Source organism: Pecten maximus, chromosome 16, assembly GCF_902652985.1.
Source record: "Pecten maximus chromosome 16, xPecMax1.1, whole genome shotgun sequence".
NCBI classification, from domain to species: Eukaryota; Metazoa; Mollusca; class Bivalvia; order Pectinida; family Pectinidae; genus Pecten; species Pecten maximus.
In genome coordinates this window covers 26,314,341-26,336,365 of record NC_047030.1, presented here as the reverse complement: position 1 = coordinate 26,336,365, position 22,025 = coordinate 26,314,341, and the positions used below count along the sequence as shown (strand labels likewise).

Here is a 22,025-nt window from a genome sequence, read left to right as displayed (position 1 = left end):
CCCCAAAACCAAAATTTAAGCCAACTACCCCTTTTGAACTGCAAAATTTCATTGTCCTTAAACAGGTCATTTAAATTTTAAAAAATTTTTCCCAAATTTAAAAAACCCCCAAAAAAAAACAAAACCCTTCTTCAAAAAAAAAAGGGGGGGGGGGGGGGGGGTAAATAACCCCTTTTTCACAAATAAAAATTTTTTCCCCCCCCCTTTTGGTCCCCTCCTCCCCCCCTCCTCCATCCATCCCCCATCCTTTTTTATTTTTTTTTTATTTTTTATTTATTTTGAAGTTGTCGCCTCCACTGTAGTCCGTGACACAAAGTTTGGTACGGTCGGCCTGCCTTTATTTCTGGTCACCTTCGCCGCACTGATTTGTGTCATACTGGCAATGGTTATCTACTACTGTTACGGGAAGAGGAAATCCGGGTCACATTATCTCGAGGAAAATGGTGGTCCGGGCGGAAATGTCAGGGGACCACAGATGGCTCTTCAAATGGAAGACGTACATTATGGGAACAACTTTGAGACAATTGACTTGGAGGACGAAAGGTATGTATTTACTATTGGCCTGTGTAGATTGGAAACATACAACTTAAATTCAAGACCATTTAACCAGTGGATTATTTAAGGTGGACGAGTAAATTTACTGTTTTTGAAGGTAGTTTGTAGATTTCGCAGGATGATTTTCTTTTGTTTTAAGGGAAACATAGTTTTATAAAGTTTGACGTGTGCAATTTGGCGGTCATATATTTAAAATATATCTTTTTCAATACAATTAAGAATTAATTTACACAATATTTGGCCTACTTTGTCTTTATAACTAGTGGTAAATCCTTTTTATTCATTCTCCCTTCGTACTTGTTTTGATAATCCAAGTAAACCGACAGCGAAGTGTTTTTTTTGTATTGTTGGACGATATTGTATTGTGTTATGCTGTTAAATATTTCGTTTTACACAGAAAATCAAGAGCCGGCAATGGAAGTAACCCTGGGCTACTCTCATTTAAAAATCATCAAACCGAAAACGACACCGCTAGTAATGATGACGCCAACTCCATCACAGTAGAGCCGCCATCTTGGCTTCGAGTCGAACCGACAAGTAATGACGATACTGCCTCAAACTTCTCTACGCAAGCGCAGACTGACGACAAAGACACGAAAGAGGAAATTGACGAACATTTAGATGATAATGACCCGACAAATGACGACAGGGAAGGTTCGGATGCTCTGTCGGTGAACAGTTCTGCTATTGATGAGGAGGAACTTCCGCCTCCCCCACTTCCAAGTGAATCAGACGACCAAGGAGAAGGAAAAACAGAGATGTGACGTCATACATCTTCCGCTTCCGGTTGTTAGTAGGAATCCGAACAGTATTGAGTAGTGGAATATCACTATATATATAACTATTTTTACCGCGAATGCGTGTTTCCCACGGAACGTAAAACTAATGTGACAGAAAATGTGTGTTGTCTCATTGTCCGAAGTTTTTTTATAAGTACTAGATAATTACAAGAGTATCGAAAAGGCGTTTTGAATGCCCAAGGACCCCGTTTTTAGTGTAGATATGTTATCTGCGAATTAAGAATATGCATTGCCCTAAAGAATAGCTCTGTACACGCATATCTATGGCATTTTGAAGGATAAAAGGAATCGATGGCTTATCAATGATAAAATTTGGCAATTTTTGGTTAACATATGTATATCCGTTTTGGTCAGGTTTTTTTTTTACTTTGAACCAATCAAAAGGCTAGCTATGAAACCTTTATATTTCTATGACATAATTTAAAAGTTAAGAGGAAATGTTTGCATGCAGAGAAGAACCCTTGAAGTTCAGAAATAAGTTATCTCCAAATGTATACTAAATATTCAGGAGTATTTTGAACCGGCCAAATGGCAAACCATGAATCTGCAATTTTTCCACATGTAAGTTGAAGATTTCAGAGAATTTTTCATGCAACGAAGAAACAATCGAGGTCAAGTGTACATGTATGTGGATATGTTGCTCGCTAAGAACAAATTTTTACGGAGAGATTTTTGTATCAGCTGTTATGACGTGGCACAGAAATTGTCGTTATCATTGTTATTACGTCATTATGTCAGATACCGGTGACCTTAAGCTTCTTATGGTAACACGAAACATTATATTAATTATAAAAGCATACGGCAAAATTAACGATTTGTTGATGAGATTTTTTATGAACGCTGTACAACAATATTGAACAATGTTTTGTGTTGTATATGGATGCCGCCTTCTGGCAAAAATTCAAGATAACATATGAGCGATCAAATTTGCACGTTTTCCCCTTTTGATCGCTTTTTAGTCCGTAGTGTAAATTTTCTTTCAATTTCACTTACACTTCTAAAGGTAAAACTTAAACTATTTAAAATATTATTTTCGGGAAGGCGTCGTATGCCTAAAATGAATCTAGTGCCTTTATACCGTATATGTATATTGAGGTCCATTTTTATATTTAAAAAAAATAAATTCATAATTCCATTGTCAAATATCAAATATCCTTGAGATGTTTAATAGTGAGGTAAGCTAAAAATGAGAGCCTTGCCACCTTCCTTTACCCAATAATGTATGTAAGGATAATGTTTATTACGTCACTCTCACGTGACCCATTTTAATTGTCTCTTGCTCGTGATAGTGCGTCTTGCGACCGTAAACAATTAACATTAGCATGCTTGGACTAAGGGCTATCGTATATGTTGAATGAAAGACATTGGTTTATATTCAAATGGGCCGAAGAGTTAAAATCGTTAAACAACTTCTCAACAACTAAGAGGCCAATGGTAATGATATTGGACAGTAGCATGTTGGAAAAATTTGTTCAAATGAATTACCTTGAAATATTTCCAAGGTCATAGAGTTCAAATGTGTTAAAATCTTTAAACTATATCTGAGGTCTCAATAACCAAAATGCCCAGGGTCATGATATTGGGCCTGTAGCATACTGGGATGAATGAATACCATGTAAGTTCAAATGAACGACCTTGACATACTTTCAAAGTTATAGAAGTCAAATATGTTCAATTTTTTAAACAATTTCTCAATTACCAAGAGGTTTATTAGAGTAATGATATCAAACCAAAGTCACATTGGAATATACAGAGCTACAACGTTTGTATAATTGGATGACCTTGACCTATATATCTACTTTTAATGTCAAAAGGTTCATAGCTTTTGAAATACTTAAATGTCTTCTTCTCAACAACCAAGAGGCTTTGGGTTTTGACGTGGCTTTGTGTCATGACGTTAGTCGATACGCACTGTGGGATGGATGGCTGCAAAGTTTGCCCTTGACCTACTTCAATGTCAGATAGGTGAGATGTTGTAAAGTTTCGTTAAATCAGGTGACCGATAAGGCCCCTGGGCCTCTTATTTTGTTTGATATAAATGTTTTTATTTATATCGACAGAATTTTATAGAAATCATCAACATTATTTTATAGAAATCATCAACACGGTTATATACATCCATATCTACAGTGATGTAAAATGGCTGATATTTGAGAGGTTATTGTTCCCGGCTGTACGCATTATCATTGTGTATTGTCTTCATGTTAACCCCATTGTGTATTGCCTTCATGTTAACCCCATTGTGTATTGTCTTCATGTTAACCTCATTGTTTAAATTATAAAGAAAATGTTGACATTGGTAATATATCCTAGATAACTGTATCCTTCGTTATGGGAACACTTAACCTCATCTGTATATTTTTGTGTTTGTATATTTTTGTGTTTGTATATTTTTACCAAAAGTGTACTGTGGTCGCTCTTTCGGCCATGTTTGTTTCTCATTATATTTCCCATTGTATAAAAAAATCATGACTGCCGCTTGAAATGATTTGTTCAGTGACACATATGATACAAAATCTCAATCCACGGTCCATATATAATAGTTGCACAGGGACCTGGAAAAAATATCAATCCATGGTCCATATACATGTATTGAAAGTAACACAGGGACCTGGAAAAAAATCTCAACCCACGGTCTATATATATGTATATATATTTCTTTATATATTAATTTGAGTATGGGGATCATAAGACAAGTATACGTAAACCGCGTGTTGGGAAATTGTGTCCAATCCCTGTGATTCTAAACAAAGAGAAATAATAGGTCCAAGGCCAAATGTCGTAAATACTCAATAGAAGTAATGAACAATAATTGTATCTAATTCGGGTGTTAATATATAGAACCTTCATTAACATTAATTATAATCACATACCAGAGTCATATCATTTGTAGCTTCATCATATAGAGTCAGATAATATCGTCGTTTTATATGTATGCGTCATCATTTGTTCGGGAGTCTGGGCTTTGTTTTAAACCAACACCAGACTCTTCATATTAAGCTTGATAACTCTATAAAAATATCTACATCTGCAGTTAATGTGTCGCTTGAAAAGTGTCTCATACATTGAATCACACGAAATGTATTATTTCGTGTTCTATTCATGACGATCGTTATACTATGTTAAAATATATAGCTAAATTTCCGTATTTCACAAAAATTACACATTTTTATATTTTTCAAAAATAAACAAAAACAAAATTGACATTTGTTGTTTTATATTTATTTAGAATCACATTATACATAGGTATAGATAAATAATATTTCCTTTCATTTTTTTCATTATACATACACTCATGCATGGGATATAATAGCAATTAGGTAATATCACTTATTGAAAAGTTGAATAATTGATTTCACTTAGATGAACTGACAGGGATTATCTATAGTTTTCTATTGTGTGAAATAATTAATAAATTATATTACTTGAAATGACTAAGTGGTGTCATCTATCAAAACTTCTAAGTGATATCAGTTAGTCATCTCAGTGATATCACCTATTTAAACTACAACTATTCAAACATTTATTAAGTGATATCACTTAAGTGACTAGGTGATACCACCTATTTAAACTACAACTATTCAAACATCTATTTAGTGATATCACTCGAATGACTAAGTGATACCACCTATTTAAACTACATCAACTATTCAAACATCTATTTAGTGATATCACTCGAATAACTAAGTGATACCACCTATCCAAACGTCTAAGTGATATCACTTAAGTGACTAGGTGATAAAACTAAATGGGAATAGTAAAACGGTGCCCCGTACATATAAATCAAGTAAGTATATTTCTAAAACAGGAGTTATCTCTCTTCTACGGTCGAAATTCTTATAATGAAGTCCCATCCAGAAAAAAATGTCATAAACATAAAAGATGATCCACTTTTAGTGTATAACTCTTTTGGTTAGGAGGTAAGATTATACCTGGTAGCATGCATCCTTAAATGAAAAGAAATCAGGATGTATTTCGTAACACAGAAAGTAAGATGCAAACGTGCGTTAGTTATCACATCAAACTAAACAACTGTTATAATAACTAAAGTAGGTTACATATAACCAAACCCTTCTGAAGACGTAGACTTTTTATATACATGTAACAATCTCCAATGTACAAATAAAAGTATGTATATATGTAGCTATCTAGTAGAATCATAACGGGGACCCTAAATACCTGTCACGTGCGTATCGCGAGCCTGATTTGTTGACGTGACAGCGACATTAAAGGCACATAATCAACAAAGTATCCAAATTTGATCCCTTGACCAAAATGATACGTTCGGAAGTTGACTTGCCTCGTTATTGTTGGATTGGATGAGTACTAACTTAAAAGGCCGTGTGGTAATTGGTAGAGTGATTACATCTATTCGTATTAGCTGTAGTGTTTCCCTGTCCAGACTTTAGAACAGAGATTGGCTTCTTTCGTTATGATTTTAAAGAATAATTAATCAGATAAGCAGGATAATAATACTATCTTCTATTCAGTAAATATGTTCGTCATCCGAATTTCATCAATAAAATTGACGCCAAGAGAAAAGAGGATTGCCTCCCCGCGTTCACAAGATCCAGCCTATTCTTTTTATTAACCGGCATACGTCGTCAACAACGCATGTCAGCTAGTGTCAAGGGGAATATCCCTCTTTCTCTTCTTCCTGCTTCTGACACAACCCCGTATTCAAGGGATATAACCCTCGTATCCTTCCTACCAATCAGACACAACCCCTTCTGTCAAGGGAAGTAACCCTCGTTTCCATCCCTCCATTCTGACACAAACCCTGTCTGTCAAGGGAAGTAGCCCTCGTCCCCATCCCTCCATTCTGACACAAACCCTGTCTGTCAAGGGAAGTAACCCTTGTCTCCATCCCTCCATTCTGACACAAACCCTGTCTGTCAAGGGAAGTAACCCTCGTCTCTATCCCTCCATTCTGACACAAACCCTGTCTGTCAAGGGAAGTAACCCTTGTCTCCATCCCTCCATTCAGACACAAACCCTGTCTGTCAAGGGAAGTAACCCTTGTCTCCATCCCTCCATTCTGACACAAACCCTGTCTGTCAAGGGAAGTAACCCTTGTCTCCATCCCTCTATTCTGACACAAACCCTGTCTGTCAAGTGAAGTAACCCTCGTCCCCAATCCCTCCATTCTGACACAAACCCTGTCTGTCAAGGGAAGTAACCCTCGTCCCCATCCCTCCATTCTGACACAAACCCTGTCTGTCAAGGGAAGTAACCCTTGTCTCCATCCCTCCATTCTGACACAAACCCTGTCTGTCAAGTGAAGTAACCCTCGTCTCCATCTCTCCATTCTGACACAAACCCTGTCTGTCAAGTGAAGTAACCCTCGTCTCCATCCCTCCATTCTGACACAAACCCTGTCTGTCAAGGGAGTAACCCTCGTCTCCATCCCTCCATTCTGACACAAACCCTGTCTGTCAAGTGAAGTAACCCTCGTCCCCAATCCCTTCCATTCTGACACAAACCCTGTCTGTCAAGGGAAGTAACCCTTGTCTCCATCCCTCTATTCTGACACAAACCCTGTCTGTCAAGTGAAGTAACCCTCGTCTCCATCCCTCCATTCTGACACAAACCCTGTCTGTCGAGGGAAGTAACCCTTGTCCCCCATCCCTCCATTCTGACACAAACCCTGTCTGTCAAGTGAAGTAACCCTCGTCCCCATCCCTCCATTCTGACACAAACCCTGTCTGTCAAGTGAAGTAACCCTCGTCTCCATCTCTCCATTCAGACACAAACCCTGTCTGTCAAGGGAAGTAACCCTTGTCTCCATCCCTCCATTCTGACACAAACCCTGTCTGTGAAGGGAAGTAACCCTTGTCTCCATCCCTCCATTCTGACACAAACCCTGTCTGTCAATTGAAGTAACCCTTGTCTCCATCCCTCTATTCTGACACAAACCCTGTCTGTCAAGGGAAGTAACCCTTGTCTCCATCCCTCCATTCTGACACAAACCCTGTCTGTGAAGGGAAGTAACCCTCGTCTCCATCTCTCCATTCTGACACAAACCCTGTCTGTCAAGGGAAGTAACCCTTGTCTCCATCCCTCCATTCTGACACAAACCCTGTCTGTGAAGGGAAGTAACCCTCGTCTCCATCTCTCCATTCTGACACAAACCCTGTCTGTGAAGGGAAGTAACCCTCGTCTCCATCCCTCCATTCTGACACAAACCCTGTCTGTCAAGGGAAGTAACCCTTGTCTCCATCCCTCCATTCTGACACAAACCCTGTCTGTGAAGGGATATAGTTTCTAGTAACTTTTCCCTTAGATTTATCTACTTTTATGGCCACAAGACACCCATTCAAGACAACTTTGTGCTTTGTAACACAAATGAAAAACTACAAAATATACCTCTACCGTGAAACTTCACCGCAAATGACGTAAACCTAAATTTTTCACTGCGGTTCAGTGCTGTGTAATTGATAAGGGAAATACTTCTGATTGGTCATGCATACTGTCACGCCTCCATAGGCTTCTCCCAACACAACTGTCAATGTAAATAGTCCCTTATTCCTTCTCCTTGACACACATCAGTAACTTTTACGGAAACATACTTTCTTACGCAACAATCCTAAAGGCAATAACACGTGTTTTCCGTATTGTTACAGGTGTACCCCTAATTCTAACTTTTCTTCACATTTTAAACAAGGGGATAAATATCAATCGCCACATTACACACTCTCGTCACTGTCGGCGTCCAGGTCAGCGACGGAGGAGAGAGACTCGAACCCTGACGTTTTCTCTGTGTAGTCCATTGTAAGATTACAGTTGAAGTCTTGAGTACTCGTAAGAGGATATGTAAAATCCCCTGGAAATTCCTGGCACACACCGTCGACCTGACTTATAAATGCAATCATTTTCCGACAACTGTCAATCTTCAAATCTGCAAAATAAAATGCAAGCACTGGCCAAGGAAGCATGGCCGTCACGATTTGACGTCGGAGAGGGATATAGTTACTAGCTATCACACGCTCTATTAGGCACAAATATGGCGGCATGACACGATGCATGTCAATGTGTCGTACACTCACTAGAGGACACGTGTCGTCACATTCGTGAAGTGAGCAGAAAAGATTCTTGAGATCTTGTAAGTCTTTGTCATTTTGGCATTTAACTATAAAAGCATTCAGTTCAATGAGTAGATCCAACTTCCGGCTGCACACCACTGCTCTACGTGGAATGGAAATGGTTTCCAATGGTGACGTCATAGCGGTAAGAGTTACCGTTCCTTTGATGTTTTCGTGAAGTCTCTCGTAGACGAGCCATGGCAGATGCGTCCTTAGCGACCAGGCGAACAGACCCGCCAACGTATCCTCCCAGGTCGAGGCCTGGAACCGTGTGTTTAATTTAACACACGTTTCTACATCCAGATTCTCATTCAAATCCAGTATATTTACGGGTGGCTTGAATGGTTTGTGTGTCACCGAGGAGATATGACACAGGGGCCAGGGATCTTCTTCTAACATAAACTCGACCTCATGTTCCATAATCCGGCCCGTGTAGCTGGTACATATTCGCAGGAAGTAGTAAGTTTCCAATACACCGTCTAACGTGTCATGTTTTTCTATGAACACCGGTCCGCCTGGTTTATTTGAATCGTAAAGCGGTAAATCGGGGTATTCGTTTTTCGTCAGAAGAAAACGGGACACCGACTTGTCATCAGACTCGTAATCCATCACTTCTAAATAGTACATGTTCAGCTTGCTTATCAAATGATCGTGATCGGAGCGGGGGAAAAAGATCGAAAATTTTATATTACCCACGGGTGACACGTCATCAATGCTAATGATGTCAGCCTTTTCCGGTTGATACCACAGACCCCGGATGCGAGGATAGTCCCTAAGTATGGAATAGTCATGCGTGGGGACGAGGGTGGTCGCTTGGTTGGCGATCACCGGAATCGCGTCATCAAAGGGGAGAACACTGCTGATACAGTCAAATTTGTGGTAGTACATCGGACGGAAGGTCTCCCATTGCCCCTGGTCGATGGTTTCCGGTATCAGACGGTACTGGTTGTTGTCTACCGAAGGTCTCCATAGAGTCAAAGTCTCGTCTTCCAGACTAATCTCCGTGATTTTTTGGTGAACGTTTTTTGGCTGCAATGTACAAATACAGAGATTTTGAGAAATCTATATAGAGATAATTATTAGTGGTGAGAAATCCATATAGAGATAATTATTAGTGGTGAGAAGTCCATATAGAGATAATTATTGGCGGTGAGAAGTCCATATAGAGATAATTATTAGTGGTGAGAAGTCCATATAGAGATAATTATTAGTGGTGAGAAGTCCATATAGAGATAATTATTAGTGGTGAGAAGTCCATATAGAGATAATTATTGGTGGTGAGAAGTCCATATAGAGATAATTATTGGTGGTGAGAAGTCCATATAGAGATAATTATTAGTGGCGAGAAGTCCATATAGAGATAATTATTAGTGGCGAGAAGTCCATATAGAGATAATTATTAGTGGCGAGAAGTCCATATAGAGATAATTATTGGTGGTGAGAAGTCCATATAGAGATATTTATTGGTGGTGAGAAGTCCATATAGAGATAATTATTAGTGGCGAGAAGTCCATATAGAGATAATTATTGGTGGTGAGAAGTCCATATAGAGATAATTATTGGTGGTGAGAAGTCCATATAGAGATAATTATTAGTGGCGAGAAGTCCATATAGAGATAATTATTGGTGGTGAGAAGTCCATATAGAGATAATTATTAGTGGTGAGAAGTCCATATAGAGATAATTATTGGTGGTGAGAAGTCCATATAGAGATAATTATTAGTGGCGAGAAGTCCATATAGAGATAATTATTGGTGGTGAAAAGTCCATATAGAGATAATTATTAGTGGTGAGAAGTCCATATAGAGATAATTATTAGTGGTGAGAAGTCAATATAGAGATAATTATTAGTGGTGAGAAGTCCATATAGAGATAATTAATGGTGGTGGTTCATATTTTAATGCTATGATGATGGACACGTGATTTCTTTTGTAAAGCTACGCAAGGCTACATGTAGTGGCAAAAAAGCTACATAACCTATAATTTAAAGGCTATAAAGGCTAGTCACAACCAACAGCATATACATGTACACGGCTTCTCTCTTAGTCTACACCATATACACATACAGGCTAACACGGTAAGTCACATCTTTCAGCGTATGTACACGGCTATATGTATGGGTGTTTGTATGACACCAGTATATCTGTATGGGTGTTTGTATGACAGTATATGTGTATGGGTGTTTGTATGACAGTATGTCTGTATGGGTGTTTTTATGACACCAGTATATGTGTATGGGTGTTTGTATGACAGTATATGTGTATGGGTGTGTGTATGACATCAATATATCTGTATGGGTGTGTGTATGACACCAGTTTATCTGTATGGGTGTGTGTATGACACCAGTATATCTGTATGGGTGTTTGTATGACACCAGTATATCTGTATGGGTGTGTGTATGACACCAGTATATCTGTATGGGTGTTTGTATGACACCAGTATATCTGTATGGGTGTATGTATGACAGTATATCTGTATGGGTGTCTGTATGACAGTATATCTGTATGGGTGTGTGCATGACACCAGTATATCTGTATGGGTGTCTGTATGACACCAGTGTATCTGTATGGGTGTGTGTATGACACCAGTATATCTGTATGGGTGTTTGTATGACACCAGTATATCTGTATGGGTGTGTGTATGACACCAGTATATCTGTATGGGTGTTTGTATGACACCAGTATATCTGTATGGGTGTATGTATGACACCAGTATATATGTATGGGTGTTTGTATGACAGTATATCTGTATGGGTGTTTGTATGACACCAGTATATCTGTATGGGTGTTTGTATGACAGTATATCTGTATGGGTGTTTGTATGACAGTGTATCTGTATGGGTGTTTGTATAACACCAGTATATCTGTATGGGTGTTTGTATGACAGTATATCTGTATGGGTGTCTGTATGACACCAGTATATCTGTATGGGTGTCTGTATGACACCAGTATATCTGTATGGGTGTCTGTATGACACCAGTATATCTGTATGGGTGTCTGTATGACACCAGTATATCTGTATGGGTGTCTGTATGACACCAGTATATCTGTATGGGTGTCTGTATGACACCAGTGTATCTGTATGGGTGTATGTATGACACCAGTATATCTGTATGGGTGTCTGTATGACACCAGTATATCTGTATGGGTGTCTGTATGACACCAGTATATCTGTATGGGTGTGTGCATGACACCAGTATATCTGTATGGGTGTGTGCATGACACCAGTATATCTGTATGGGTGTCTGTATGACACCAGTATATCTGTATGGGTGTGTGTATGACACCAGTATATCTGTATGGGTGTTTGTATGACAGTATATCTGTATGGGTGTTTGTATGACACCAGTATATCTGTATGGGTGTGTGCATGACACCAGTATATCTGTATGGGTGTTTGTATGACACCAGTATATCTGTATGGGTGTCTGTATGACACCAGTATATCTGTATGGGTGTGTGTATGGCACCAGTTTATCTGTATGGGTGTTTGTATGACACCAGTATATCTGTATGGGTGTGTGTATGACACCAGTATATCTGTATGGGTGTCTGTATGACACCAGTATATCTGATACCAGTTATTCAAATTATCTCTTTAGATTCGAACATTATGTAAATATCACCGATCATCAGTCAATATTAAATTAGTGTTCGGGGCATTTAATGCCAATCCTAACCTATCGAAAAATTCCGTCCTGGTCAGATTTTGCGACTACACATCGTAAATAACAGCTGACTCTCACAATATAAATGTTTAACATGAAAAAATATAAACAGTTTTAAAGAAAATGCACAAACTGGGATGCTCCCATGAACATCAAGATACCAACTTAGCAGCCGAAATTTTCTCTGGCCCTGACACCATATGTCCGGTGTAGGACCAGAGCTAACCCGAGTTTCCTCTGCCCCTGACACCATGTGTCCGGAGTAGGACCATAGCTAACCCGAGTTTCCTCTGTCCCTGACACCATATGTCCGGTGTAGGACCAGATCTAACCCGAGTTTCCTCTGGCCCTGACACCATACATGTATGTCGCCATCGTGTTAACGTTGCGATATAACCCTAACCGGTCACATACGCTTGGTCTATGTCGAACGGGGAGTGGAGAGTCAGAGGAAACTCGGACTACTGTTGCAATCTCTCTTAACCCCTTTCCTCGAACCAACATATGACTTGTCTGCCCCCCCCCCCCCCCCCCCCCCCTCCCCCCCCCAATCATCCTTCACTTGTGCCCTATTTAATTTATTTGCAGGGAACTAGATTTAGCTTCTGGTATTTAAATGTTTATGAACTCTGATTAAAGCGGTATTTAGATATTTGTATATATATATGTAAATATTCTGTGGGTCTAAATTGAATTCTTCATTTCCTGATTTCTATACCAGGTGCCTGTATAAACTAATATCACCAATTGATGGTAAACTAATATTTAATGTTAACCTGCCAGTAAACTGCATGATATTGATTACAGACACAGATAAATCGATACCCGGATATGGCCTGCTATATCCCTGGGTATCCGAACTCTTACCATGCCCTGTATTAGAATTTAATATATCTCTGCCGGATAAGATTTACCACGGCGTTAAGGGTCTATGGGTAATATGATTCTCCTTTCCACACATGTCCAGTCTTGTCCGAAGGCTGACCCCAACAGCGACAAGTTCACCGCAGTTGAATTTTTTTTTATTAACTTATATTTACGCACTGTGTTGATTGAAACGCATAAGGAGTCTCTCTGTGGTAGGGATATTCGGATACCTGTCTAGGTAAATGCGAGTGTGTCTTTACCTTAACACCAGAGATGGCCGTTTCTAGTTCAGATTCTTAGCTACATGTAGTTATATCACAGGTTAACTGTAAGTAAAACAGGTTGAGAGCTAATTCCACAGATACATACATTGTAACAGGTTAACGCCTGGTTAAAGAGGTGAACCACTTACATAACAGGTTAACGGCTAGTTAAAGAGGTTAATCATTTACATAACAGGTTGATGTATGGTTAAACAGGTTAACCACTTACATAATAGGTTAACGTCTGGTTAAACAGGTTAACCACTTACATTACAGGTTAACGTCTGATTAAACAGGTTAACCACTAACATAATAGGTTAACGCCTGGTTAAAGAGGTTTATCACTTACATAACAGATTAATGTCTGGTTAAAGAGTTTAGCAACTTACTTAATAGGTTAACGTCTGGTTAAAGAGGTTAACCACTTACATTACAGGTTAACGCCTAGTAAAACAGATTAAATTTCACTGATTAAACTCATAATTTCTCCATAACAAAACAATATGCCCACAATCTAATGCTATGTAATTCGACTTTGGCATATTAAAACTATCCGATAAAGTATTTTGTTTCTATCTGTGTCTGTAGAATTATGATCTTTTACACTCGACATTTAATGTTGACACAGGGGTTTAAGATGTACAGAAAATAACAAGATATTTTTAATAAAACTTTGGCCTGGACTTGAAGATTATTTTGAACAACTATAATTCAAAGATTTCTAGATTGACTATATACATTCTGCACTTTATCGAAATCCACGTGTACACATTTTTTCCCGTCCAAGTACTGTAGACTTGTCCCCAAGTTGGAAATATATGAGTGATAATTATCATATTGAATTATTTTGTAACACTTTGACAATAAGCTCCTACCGTAAATCGTTGCGCTGTATGTATATATAATATATACATGTGTATATTGTATGCGTCCTATTGAAGCGTAAATAGTAACTATCGTTATATCATTACGTTGATTGACGGCCAATAAACAAACCCAACTCTTAAATTCAAATTATTGGAATATTGTCAACATTATCATTATCAATAAAATGTATTCTATTGTTGTTCCGGGCCATATCTTACGTGAATCAATTCGCGCACTCAGCATATCGTGTAAAATTGTAGTTGCTTAATATCTTTGATCAGGTGATTTTATTATTAGCTTTACACATATAAATTTTGTTCTTCTAAATTATTATTTAAACAATATTTTATTATTTTGTGATTGTGATTATTTCGAGTATATAGAAAAATATGTTTTCTTTAAAAAAAAAATTCAATAATAAAATTGAACATTTATTAAAAGTTTTTTACACCGACTAAATACAGATGAAGCTGTGCACAACTTAATATTAAGGTCCTTTGTTTTTAAAATATAAATTCCTGGGATTATTACTCGTTATAGCTGTCACATTACATACAGTTAAGTTGACACGAGACCTCCACCATTTACTAAAATAATTAATTATTTATCTTTGATTAGCCTGGAATGTTAATCGACAACAAAGGCCCGACCGAGATTCCGGCCCTCCGGTACTAAATGTTATTGTTTCCGTAATGAGCTAGATCAGCAGACTCCTAGTGCTAGGCTGTTGTTGATTCAAACGCACAACTGATTCTAATCTTAAACAAATTGTTTTTAATTAAAATGCAGTACCTATTAAACAACTGTTCTTAATGAGTCTCAATTCAGATGTTGTCCTTATTCTAAAAGAAATATTCCCGCTGAGTTCAACTCCTATTTAAACATAGATTTAATACAACTCTGATATTACGTAAACGTATCATTTTTCCAAATAATATGTTATCATAGATAATAAATTCCGGACTAGAATGTGTTAAGTTGACTCACAAACTAAAACTTCCGTATGTCATTGGGTTTAAGTCTGAAAAAATGCTACAATATCAATTATATTCAGTCGTGTCAGGTAATGACTAAACATGCGGGTATAATTTTACTGACTAAAGTGTTTGACTAAATAATGGTTTTACATGTAGATTAATGACTTAAAGACTAAAACTGGGATTGTTACATACGTGCAATATATTCTAAACGTATAGGCGAAGTTTGTACATATAATCTAATGTGTAAACTAATTACTGTTAATTCAGACTGAAGTTAGGCTAATTACTGTTAATTCAGACTGAAGTTAGACTAATTACTGTTAATTCAGACTGAAGTTAGGCTAATTACTGTTAATTCAGACTGAAGTTAGGCTAATTACTGTTAATTCAGACTGAAGTTAGGCTAATTATTGTTAATTCAGACTGAAGTTAGGCTAATTAATTCAGACTGAAGTTAGGCTAATTACTGTTAATTCAGACTGAAGTTAGGCTAATTACTGTTAATTCAGACTGAAGTTAGGCTAATTACTGTTAATTAAGACTGAAGTTAGACTAATTACTGTTAATTCAGACTGAAGTTAGACTAATTACTGTTAATTCAGACTGAAGTTAGGCTAATTACTGTTAATTCAGACTGAAGTTAGGCTAATTACTTTTAATTCAGACTGAAGTTAGGCTAATTACTGTTAATTCAGACTGAAGTTAGGCTAATTACTGGTTGTTAAGGCCAAGGTTAGACTAATTTCTGGTTGTTAAGTATAAGGTTAGACTAATTATTGGTTGTTTAGACTAAGGTTAGGCTAATTACTGTCTGTTTCAACTAAGGTTAGACTAAATACTGGTTGTTAAGACTAAGGTTAGACTATTAAATGGTTGTTTTACTAAGGTTAGACTTATTGCTAGTTGTTAAGACTAAGGTTATACTAATTACTTGTTGTTTAGACTAAGGTTAGTATAATTACTGGCTGTTTCGACTAAGATTAGATTTATTACTAGTTGTTAAGACTAAGGTTAGACTATTTAATGGTTGTTTAGACTAAGGTTACACTAAATGCTGGTTTTTAAGGCCAAGGTTAGACTAATTGATTGTTGTTTTACTAAGGTTAGACTAAACATTGGTTGTCAAGACTAAGGTTAGACTAATTATTGGTTGTTAATGCCAAAGTTAGACTAATTGCTTGTTGTTAAGACTAAGGTTAGACTAATTACTGGTTGTTAAGACTAAGGTTAGACTAATAACGGACTGTTTTGACTAAGGTCAGACTATATGTTAGACAGAAACTGGGCTTTACAGACTAAAGTATGAACATATAACCCCTTGTCCAGCTAACTTGTCATTATCTAACACTCGCTGTGGTAGATAGGCTGTATAGCTACACCCAGCATTATATAGGTACACCCAGCATTATATAGGTACACCCAGCATTATATAGGTACACCCAGCATTATATAGGTACACCCAGCATTATATAGCTACACCCAGCATTATATAGCTACACCCAGCATTATATAGCTACACCCAGCATTATATAGCTACACCCAGCATTATATAGCTACACCCAGCATTATATAGCTACACCCAGCATTATATAGCTACACCCAGCATTATATAGGTACGAGGAAAAGTGTCCTTTAGACACGTATCAATATTTCGTCCACGTGGATTTAAATGGAATTAAAATCCCATCAAACTGGATCTGTGCCCTAATCGATTAGCGATCTACCGCCACGTTTACTGTGAAAACCTAATCATTACTTAAAATTCCCTTAAATATCTTCCGGTAGGAGGTCTCGGTAAGGGTACATCGGCTTGGTCGGGAGGGTGAACCAAGCAACACCTTTACTACTTCCCGACAACTCTTGGATTACTCTAGACTTTACCAGCATTATCTCAACATTGCTGAAATGTAACATTGTTATTTTTCACTTTCCATCATAATAAAACTAAATCAAACCAGATAATGTTTGCAAATATGCGTGTCCCTGCTTCCACTCTGGAAATGGCGCGGTACACAAAATTTAACAAAGGGCAAAACCGTGATGTCAAAAGTCGGGGCAGGAAGGGATACAATATGACAGAAATTCAGTTGTGCATGATAGAAAAAAGCCAAACAAAACAAAACAAAACAAAACAAAACAAAAAACAAACAAAAAAACAAACAAAAAACAACAACTAAAAACAAAACGACTGATCTCTTTGACGAATGAATGACACACAATCCAAAAAATATTCTTTACCAAAATTTGTGTGTGGTCGGACGGAGGTTTTATGATGTCGTTCTGTATATACTTGATAACCATTTCGTGACGGCTGCAGAAACATACTTTGCAAATAAATTGGCTGATTTTAAAATATTGTCTGAATGGCAAACCTACGATGTCTTCCGAATGTGCCCCCAAATTGCCTTCCGTATGACACCCTGCTATTACCTGTATAATACCAATATTCTTGACAAATTCACGGCCGTTCGGGATCAAGATCGTTCTACTAATGGGAAATCTAATACCTATTGGTATTGTCTTCGTTCTAAAATATGCGCCTTTTACGCTATGACGGCACACCCTTTTTTTCTTAAAAACGTCGCAGAGTAACAAAAGTTGCTTCAATATATATATACCATAACCAGTTAATATATAGTATGTGTCGTGTCTGTTTCGGAATGCCTAACTTTAGCTTCGTCGTCTGTCGGGTGTTTTCGTGATGAAATGAACACTATCTGTGTCAATCAAATGATTGATTTATTGGATCAAACAGTAGGTAATTCATTTAAAGTCCTTTTAGAAACATACCACGTAACCACACGTTTCAAGGCCATGCAAATATATGCTACAAAGTATAACGCTCAAAAACTCACCGAGTACAGATTTAAAATCCTATCATTGAAATTTCTTTTTATCTGAAATTTGCCGAATGGTAATATGGATTGATGAAACAGTACAGACCCGCAGGAAATCATTTAAATATTCGAATTACCTCTCGAATTTCAGAAAAAAAGGTCGTAGTCTAGTATGTGCAGATGTTATTTAGACAACGTAATTTATTTATTCATTTATTTTTTATTCTGAAGTTTCTTCCATACGTTATTGATGGTGACTCTGCACGAGAAGACGCCGTGCCTTACAATACGGTTACCTCAACTTCACACAAAAAGAATTGCGTGTCAATCTTCCCACATTGCATTGCATTTACAGCTTATCATAAACGCAGTGACACACTTGTACTCCGAATGCTGTTTAATCTGAAGGCCCAATAGTCCGAAGGTCTGATAGTCCGAAGGCCCGATAGTCCGAAAATAGGTAATTATTAACACACGTTGTATAGAAATGTTGAGAAATAGTTCATTTTTTTTTTTAGAAATCTTATTTCAAAAATCAGTAATGAGTTTATTACAGATTCAAATATCAAATGCTTCAGAGAAAACTGTCATGAATAAAAACATGGCCCGAATAAAAAGAGAAAGAAAAATCATGCGTGACATACGCAGAAATAGTTCTTGGCGCCTAAACACAAGAAGCAAAAATGGCGCACGTAATGCAAGGGAAATTTTAGTTAACATTGAATAGATGTGAAGTGTAACATTGCAAGGACACACATATATATATATTCTGTCATACTCATGATACACATGTTATACTCAATAAGAAACCATTCATACATGTATAGAACCATTTATCCACGTTACAATATAACTTATTTCGGACTATTGGCCTTCGGAATATTGAACCTCAGGACTAATGGGCCTTCGGACAATTGGGCCTTCGGATTATTGGGCCTTCGGAATACTGCACCTTAGGACTAATGGGCCTTCGGACTATTGGGCCTTCGGAATACTGCACCTTAGGACTAATGGGCCTCCGGACTATCGGGCCTTCGGGTTATCGGGCCTTCGGACTAATGGGCATTCGGACTATAGGGCATTCGGAATATAAGGCAGTTACCTCATGAACCGACGCACGAAACTAGTAGATTTTTTTACTTGGCCTGAAAGAAGTTGACGCAATATCTCTACAAACCGACCCCCAACAGCTTGTAACGAGAGGCACTTTATGGCGCGGAAACGAAACATTGCTACATATGAAAGGCGTGCATAGGTAATCAATATAATGTTTAACAAAGAGTGCGCGAGCTCGGTGTCAAAATAAAGCAAACATTCCCTAAAAAAAACATGCATAAAGTGGCTAGGACATCGAGCGTAAAATTACCGATCTTTATACTGACAGTCTGATTTAACTTTGTGGGGTGTAGGTCTGTGTAATATGGTTTGTGTGACTTGTGTCTGTGTTGTTGTTGTTGTTGGTTGTTGTTGTTGTTTGTCTTTGTTATCGATATGCTCTGTCTGTCTGTCTTGTCTCTGTCTGTCTGTCTGTCTCTTTCTGTCTTTGTCTCTGTCTCTCAACAGTTACTGAACCATCAAAGACAAGAGACATTTCGCTCAGACTTTCAAAACCTCGACAATTTGAGTTGTTTAACAATATCCACCAATTCCGTAAAGATCGGTGCTTTGGCGGAATTGGTCGAACTGTTGAGATTGCCACAGTGACATACAACACAGGTGGTCTGTCCAGCAAACCTATTTGTTAAAAGTTAACAGATAAAATTGAATTTAAGTATCCCTTATTGTTACAATATATACAATTAAAGTAGTGTCCGTAGTTGATACACAGCACTGTTTCACAACAAAACATTTTCATTTTTATCAAGGAGGACAGATCATGTTATTAATTAGTCTAATAAAAATACACATTCTCAATATTTTTTTCACATAAGTTATATTCATTAGTTCGTTACACTTAATGCTATTTGGTCTTGACCAATAGTATTTGTCTATATATAAAATTCTGTGGGCAGATAACGCTGTACGTTCAGGTAAATAATGAAATTCATCACCAATTTATTGACCATTACAATGTGGACATTTTCTTTCCTTATTCTCAATCTAGTGCCATCTGCAAGTTTCAACAATAAATTTATGATTATGATATAGACAAAATGAATAATTGTAATTCCTCCATCGCTAACATAACACATGAGCGTACCAGCTTGGGTAATAAACATGGCTGTATCTAAAGGAACATAAAACAGGCATAGTAATGAATTATTCATTAGTCCTTATTCTCTGGTCCCCAGGGAACTATCAGTCCACAGATCCCGACCCATGGGAACCATCAGTCCAAAGATCCCGATCCCCGGGCAACCATCGGTCCACAGATCCCGACCCCCCGGGAAACGATCACTCCATTTATCCTTACCTTAACGTTACGACTCATGTTGTCCAATGTCTCATTCTTCATACGACTCTTATTTTCTCGTCGCTTTTTTTCAAAATAATTTTCCATTTTGATAATATCTTAGTGATATATCTTAAGACTTTTTAAAAACATCAGCCCTTTAAATGTAGGTATTTAATCCTCACTTAGGGTCGTCCTGATCGCCCATACATGTCCATGACTTGAACCATTTAAATCCCAAACATAAATGTTGGCTTTTCAACTTTAAGACACACGCACGTTAAATGATATAACCTAAATGATTCAAACGTAATCACGAGGGCGTTAACAAATTACGTTCTCATTTAGAACAAAGTGCGTGAACTAAATGCTTAATACAGTTTTGATTTACAACCTGATTAATCCAAACGTAATGAGTTTGTTACTATAAAGTTCTGTCAGAACAAACAGTGTACAGTAATGGAAGTTAAACATTTAATTTGATTTGTCGTGTGTAGTCACGGAATCGACCCGATACCTGGTTCGAAGATCGACAGGTATTTGATATTAACAAAAGAGGTATGGGTCAATATTGTTATAATCTGGAGCGTCAGATTTACCTGTTGATTACAGGTAGAAGATACACAGGTGTACCGGGAGCCGTACTTGTATAGCTGTCATTGAAGGTCGTTGGTTTTTTGACACTGTTTATACATTCGTACGGATACTTTGTTTAAATTGTGTGACTTTCTTTAAATAACTGTAGAAACGAATAAATATACAACTCAAGAGGGAGTTCCTCTGTCTATATACATGTACAATTTACCTGAATATACTCCAACGTACCGTCATAAATATATTCACCATAACATTTTTTTGTGACATATTTATAATAGAAAACGTAATGGATCTAAATCGATACAAGGGAACCACATTTGTATCTTAAATTGAATAGTGTAATGGTACTTTGGTTTTGGTTTTAATTGAGTAACGTCCTATCAACAACTATGGTAGTTTAAGGACGACCTTCCTTGCGTGCGATATGCATGCGTGTGGTGAGCGAGTATGTGTATTTTGATAGTCCGGAACTTTTGCTGGTTTATTGTTCTACCTCACTGGAGCATACTGCCCAAGACACCCAGCATCACACTCCCCCCGGTCACATTATACTGACAACGGGCAAACCAGTCTTCCCACTCCCAGAATATTGAGCTCTAAGTACCATTTTTAAAGACTCTGGTATGTCTCGGCCATGGGACGGAGCCCAAAGCCTTCCTCAGAAGGGCTAGGCTAACGCTGAACTAAAGCCAAAAGCGAGGCATTGTCAAGAGAGACATTAGGAGGAAGAACATTTTTCAGAAAGAAGAGAAAAGATAAGATCGAAGATTTAGTCGCCTCCTACGATTATGCAATGGGGGCAGCAGGTACAATTCTTACGCCCTACGGTCCTTACTACAGCTCTGACGCGTGGCATCGTCATTGCATGAAATCAAAAATATCAAATGTTTGTAGGTAGAAATCCGAAAATAAAAAAAGATAAAATATGAAATTAATACATATTGTATTTATGTATATATAGCATGTAGCACTTGTATGATTGAATTCTTTATGGTTGTACTAAGATATCTGGTCTGCCTAAATATGTGTTGTAGGATTCCTAAATAATGAATGTATACAATGTATTTAGATGTCAATTACACTTTGTAACCGATACAGAGTCTGACCAATGGAACTCT

At 37.6% G+C, this 22,025-nt stretch overlaps 2 protein-coding genes across 2 annotated transcripts; one reads left to right on the top strand and one right to left on the bottom strand.

The window, feature by feature from the left end:
- The first annotated feature begins 287 nt into the window (after positions 1-287).
- On the top strand, positions 288-4,786 carry LOC117344851. The gene is made up of 2 exons (XM_033907698.1): positions 288-543; positions 953-4,786. The coding sequence occupies exons 1-2, from the start codon at positions 383-385 to the stop codon at positions 1,317-1,319; spliced, it is 528 nt and encodes a 175-aa protein (XP_033763589.1). The 5' UTR covers positions 288-382; the 3' UTR covers positions 1,320-4,786.
- On the bottom strand, positions 2,314-20,540 carry LOC117344850. Its single transcript, XM_033907697.1, has 2 exons — positions 20,332-20,540; positions 2,314-9,466 (listed from the first exon to the last, which is right to left on the bottom strand). The coding sequence occupies exons 1-2, from the start codon at positions 20,416-20,418 to the stop codon at positions 8,042-8,044; spliced, it is 1,512 nt and encodes a 503-aa protein (XP_033763588.1). The 5' UTR covers positions 20,419-20,540; the 3' UTR covers positions 2,314-8,041.
- Positions 20,541-22,025: the final 1,485 nt, after the last annotated feature.

Coding starts and splice junctions, on each gene's coding strand:
- LOC117344850 (XM_033907697.1), bottom strand. CDS start 20,418: ATGGAAAATTATTTTGAAAAAAAGCGACGAGAAAATAAGAGTCGTATG. Junction 9,467..20,331: donor ACATGAGTCGTAACGTTAAG/GTAAGGATAAAT, acceptor TGTACATTGCAG/CCAAAAAACGTTCACCAAAA.
- LOC117344851 (XM_033907698.1), top strand. CDS start 383: ATGGTTATCTACTACTGTTACGGGAAGAGGAAATCCGGGTCACATTAT. Junction 544..952: donor ATTGACTTGGAGGACGAAAG/GTATGTATTTAC, acceptor CGTTTTACACAG/AAAATCAAGAGCCGGCAATG.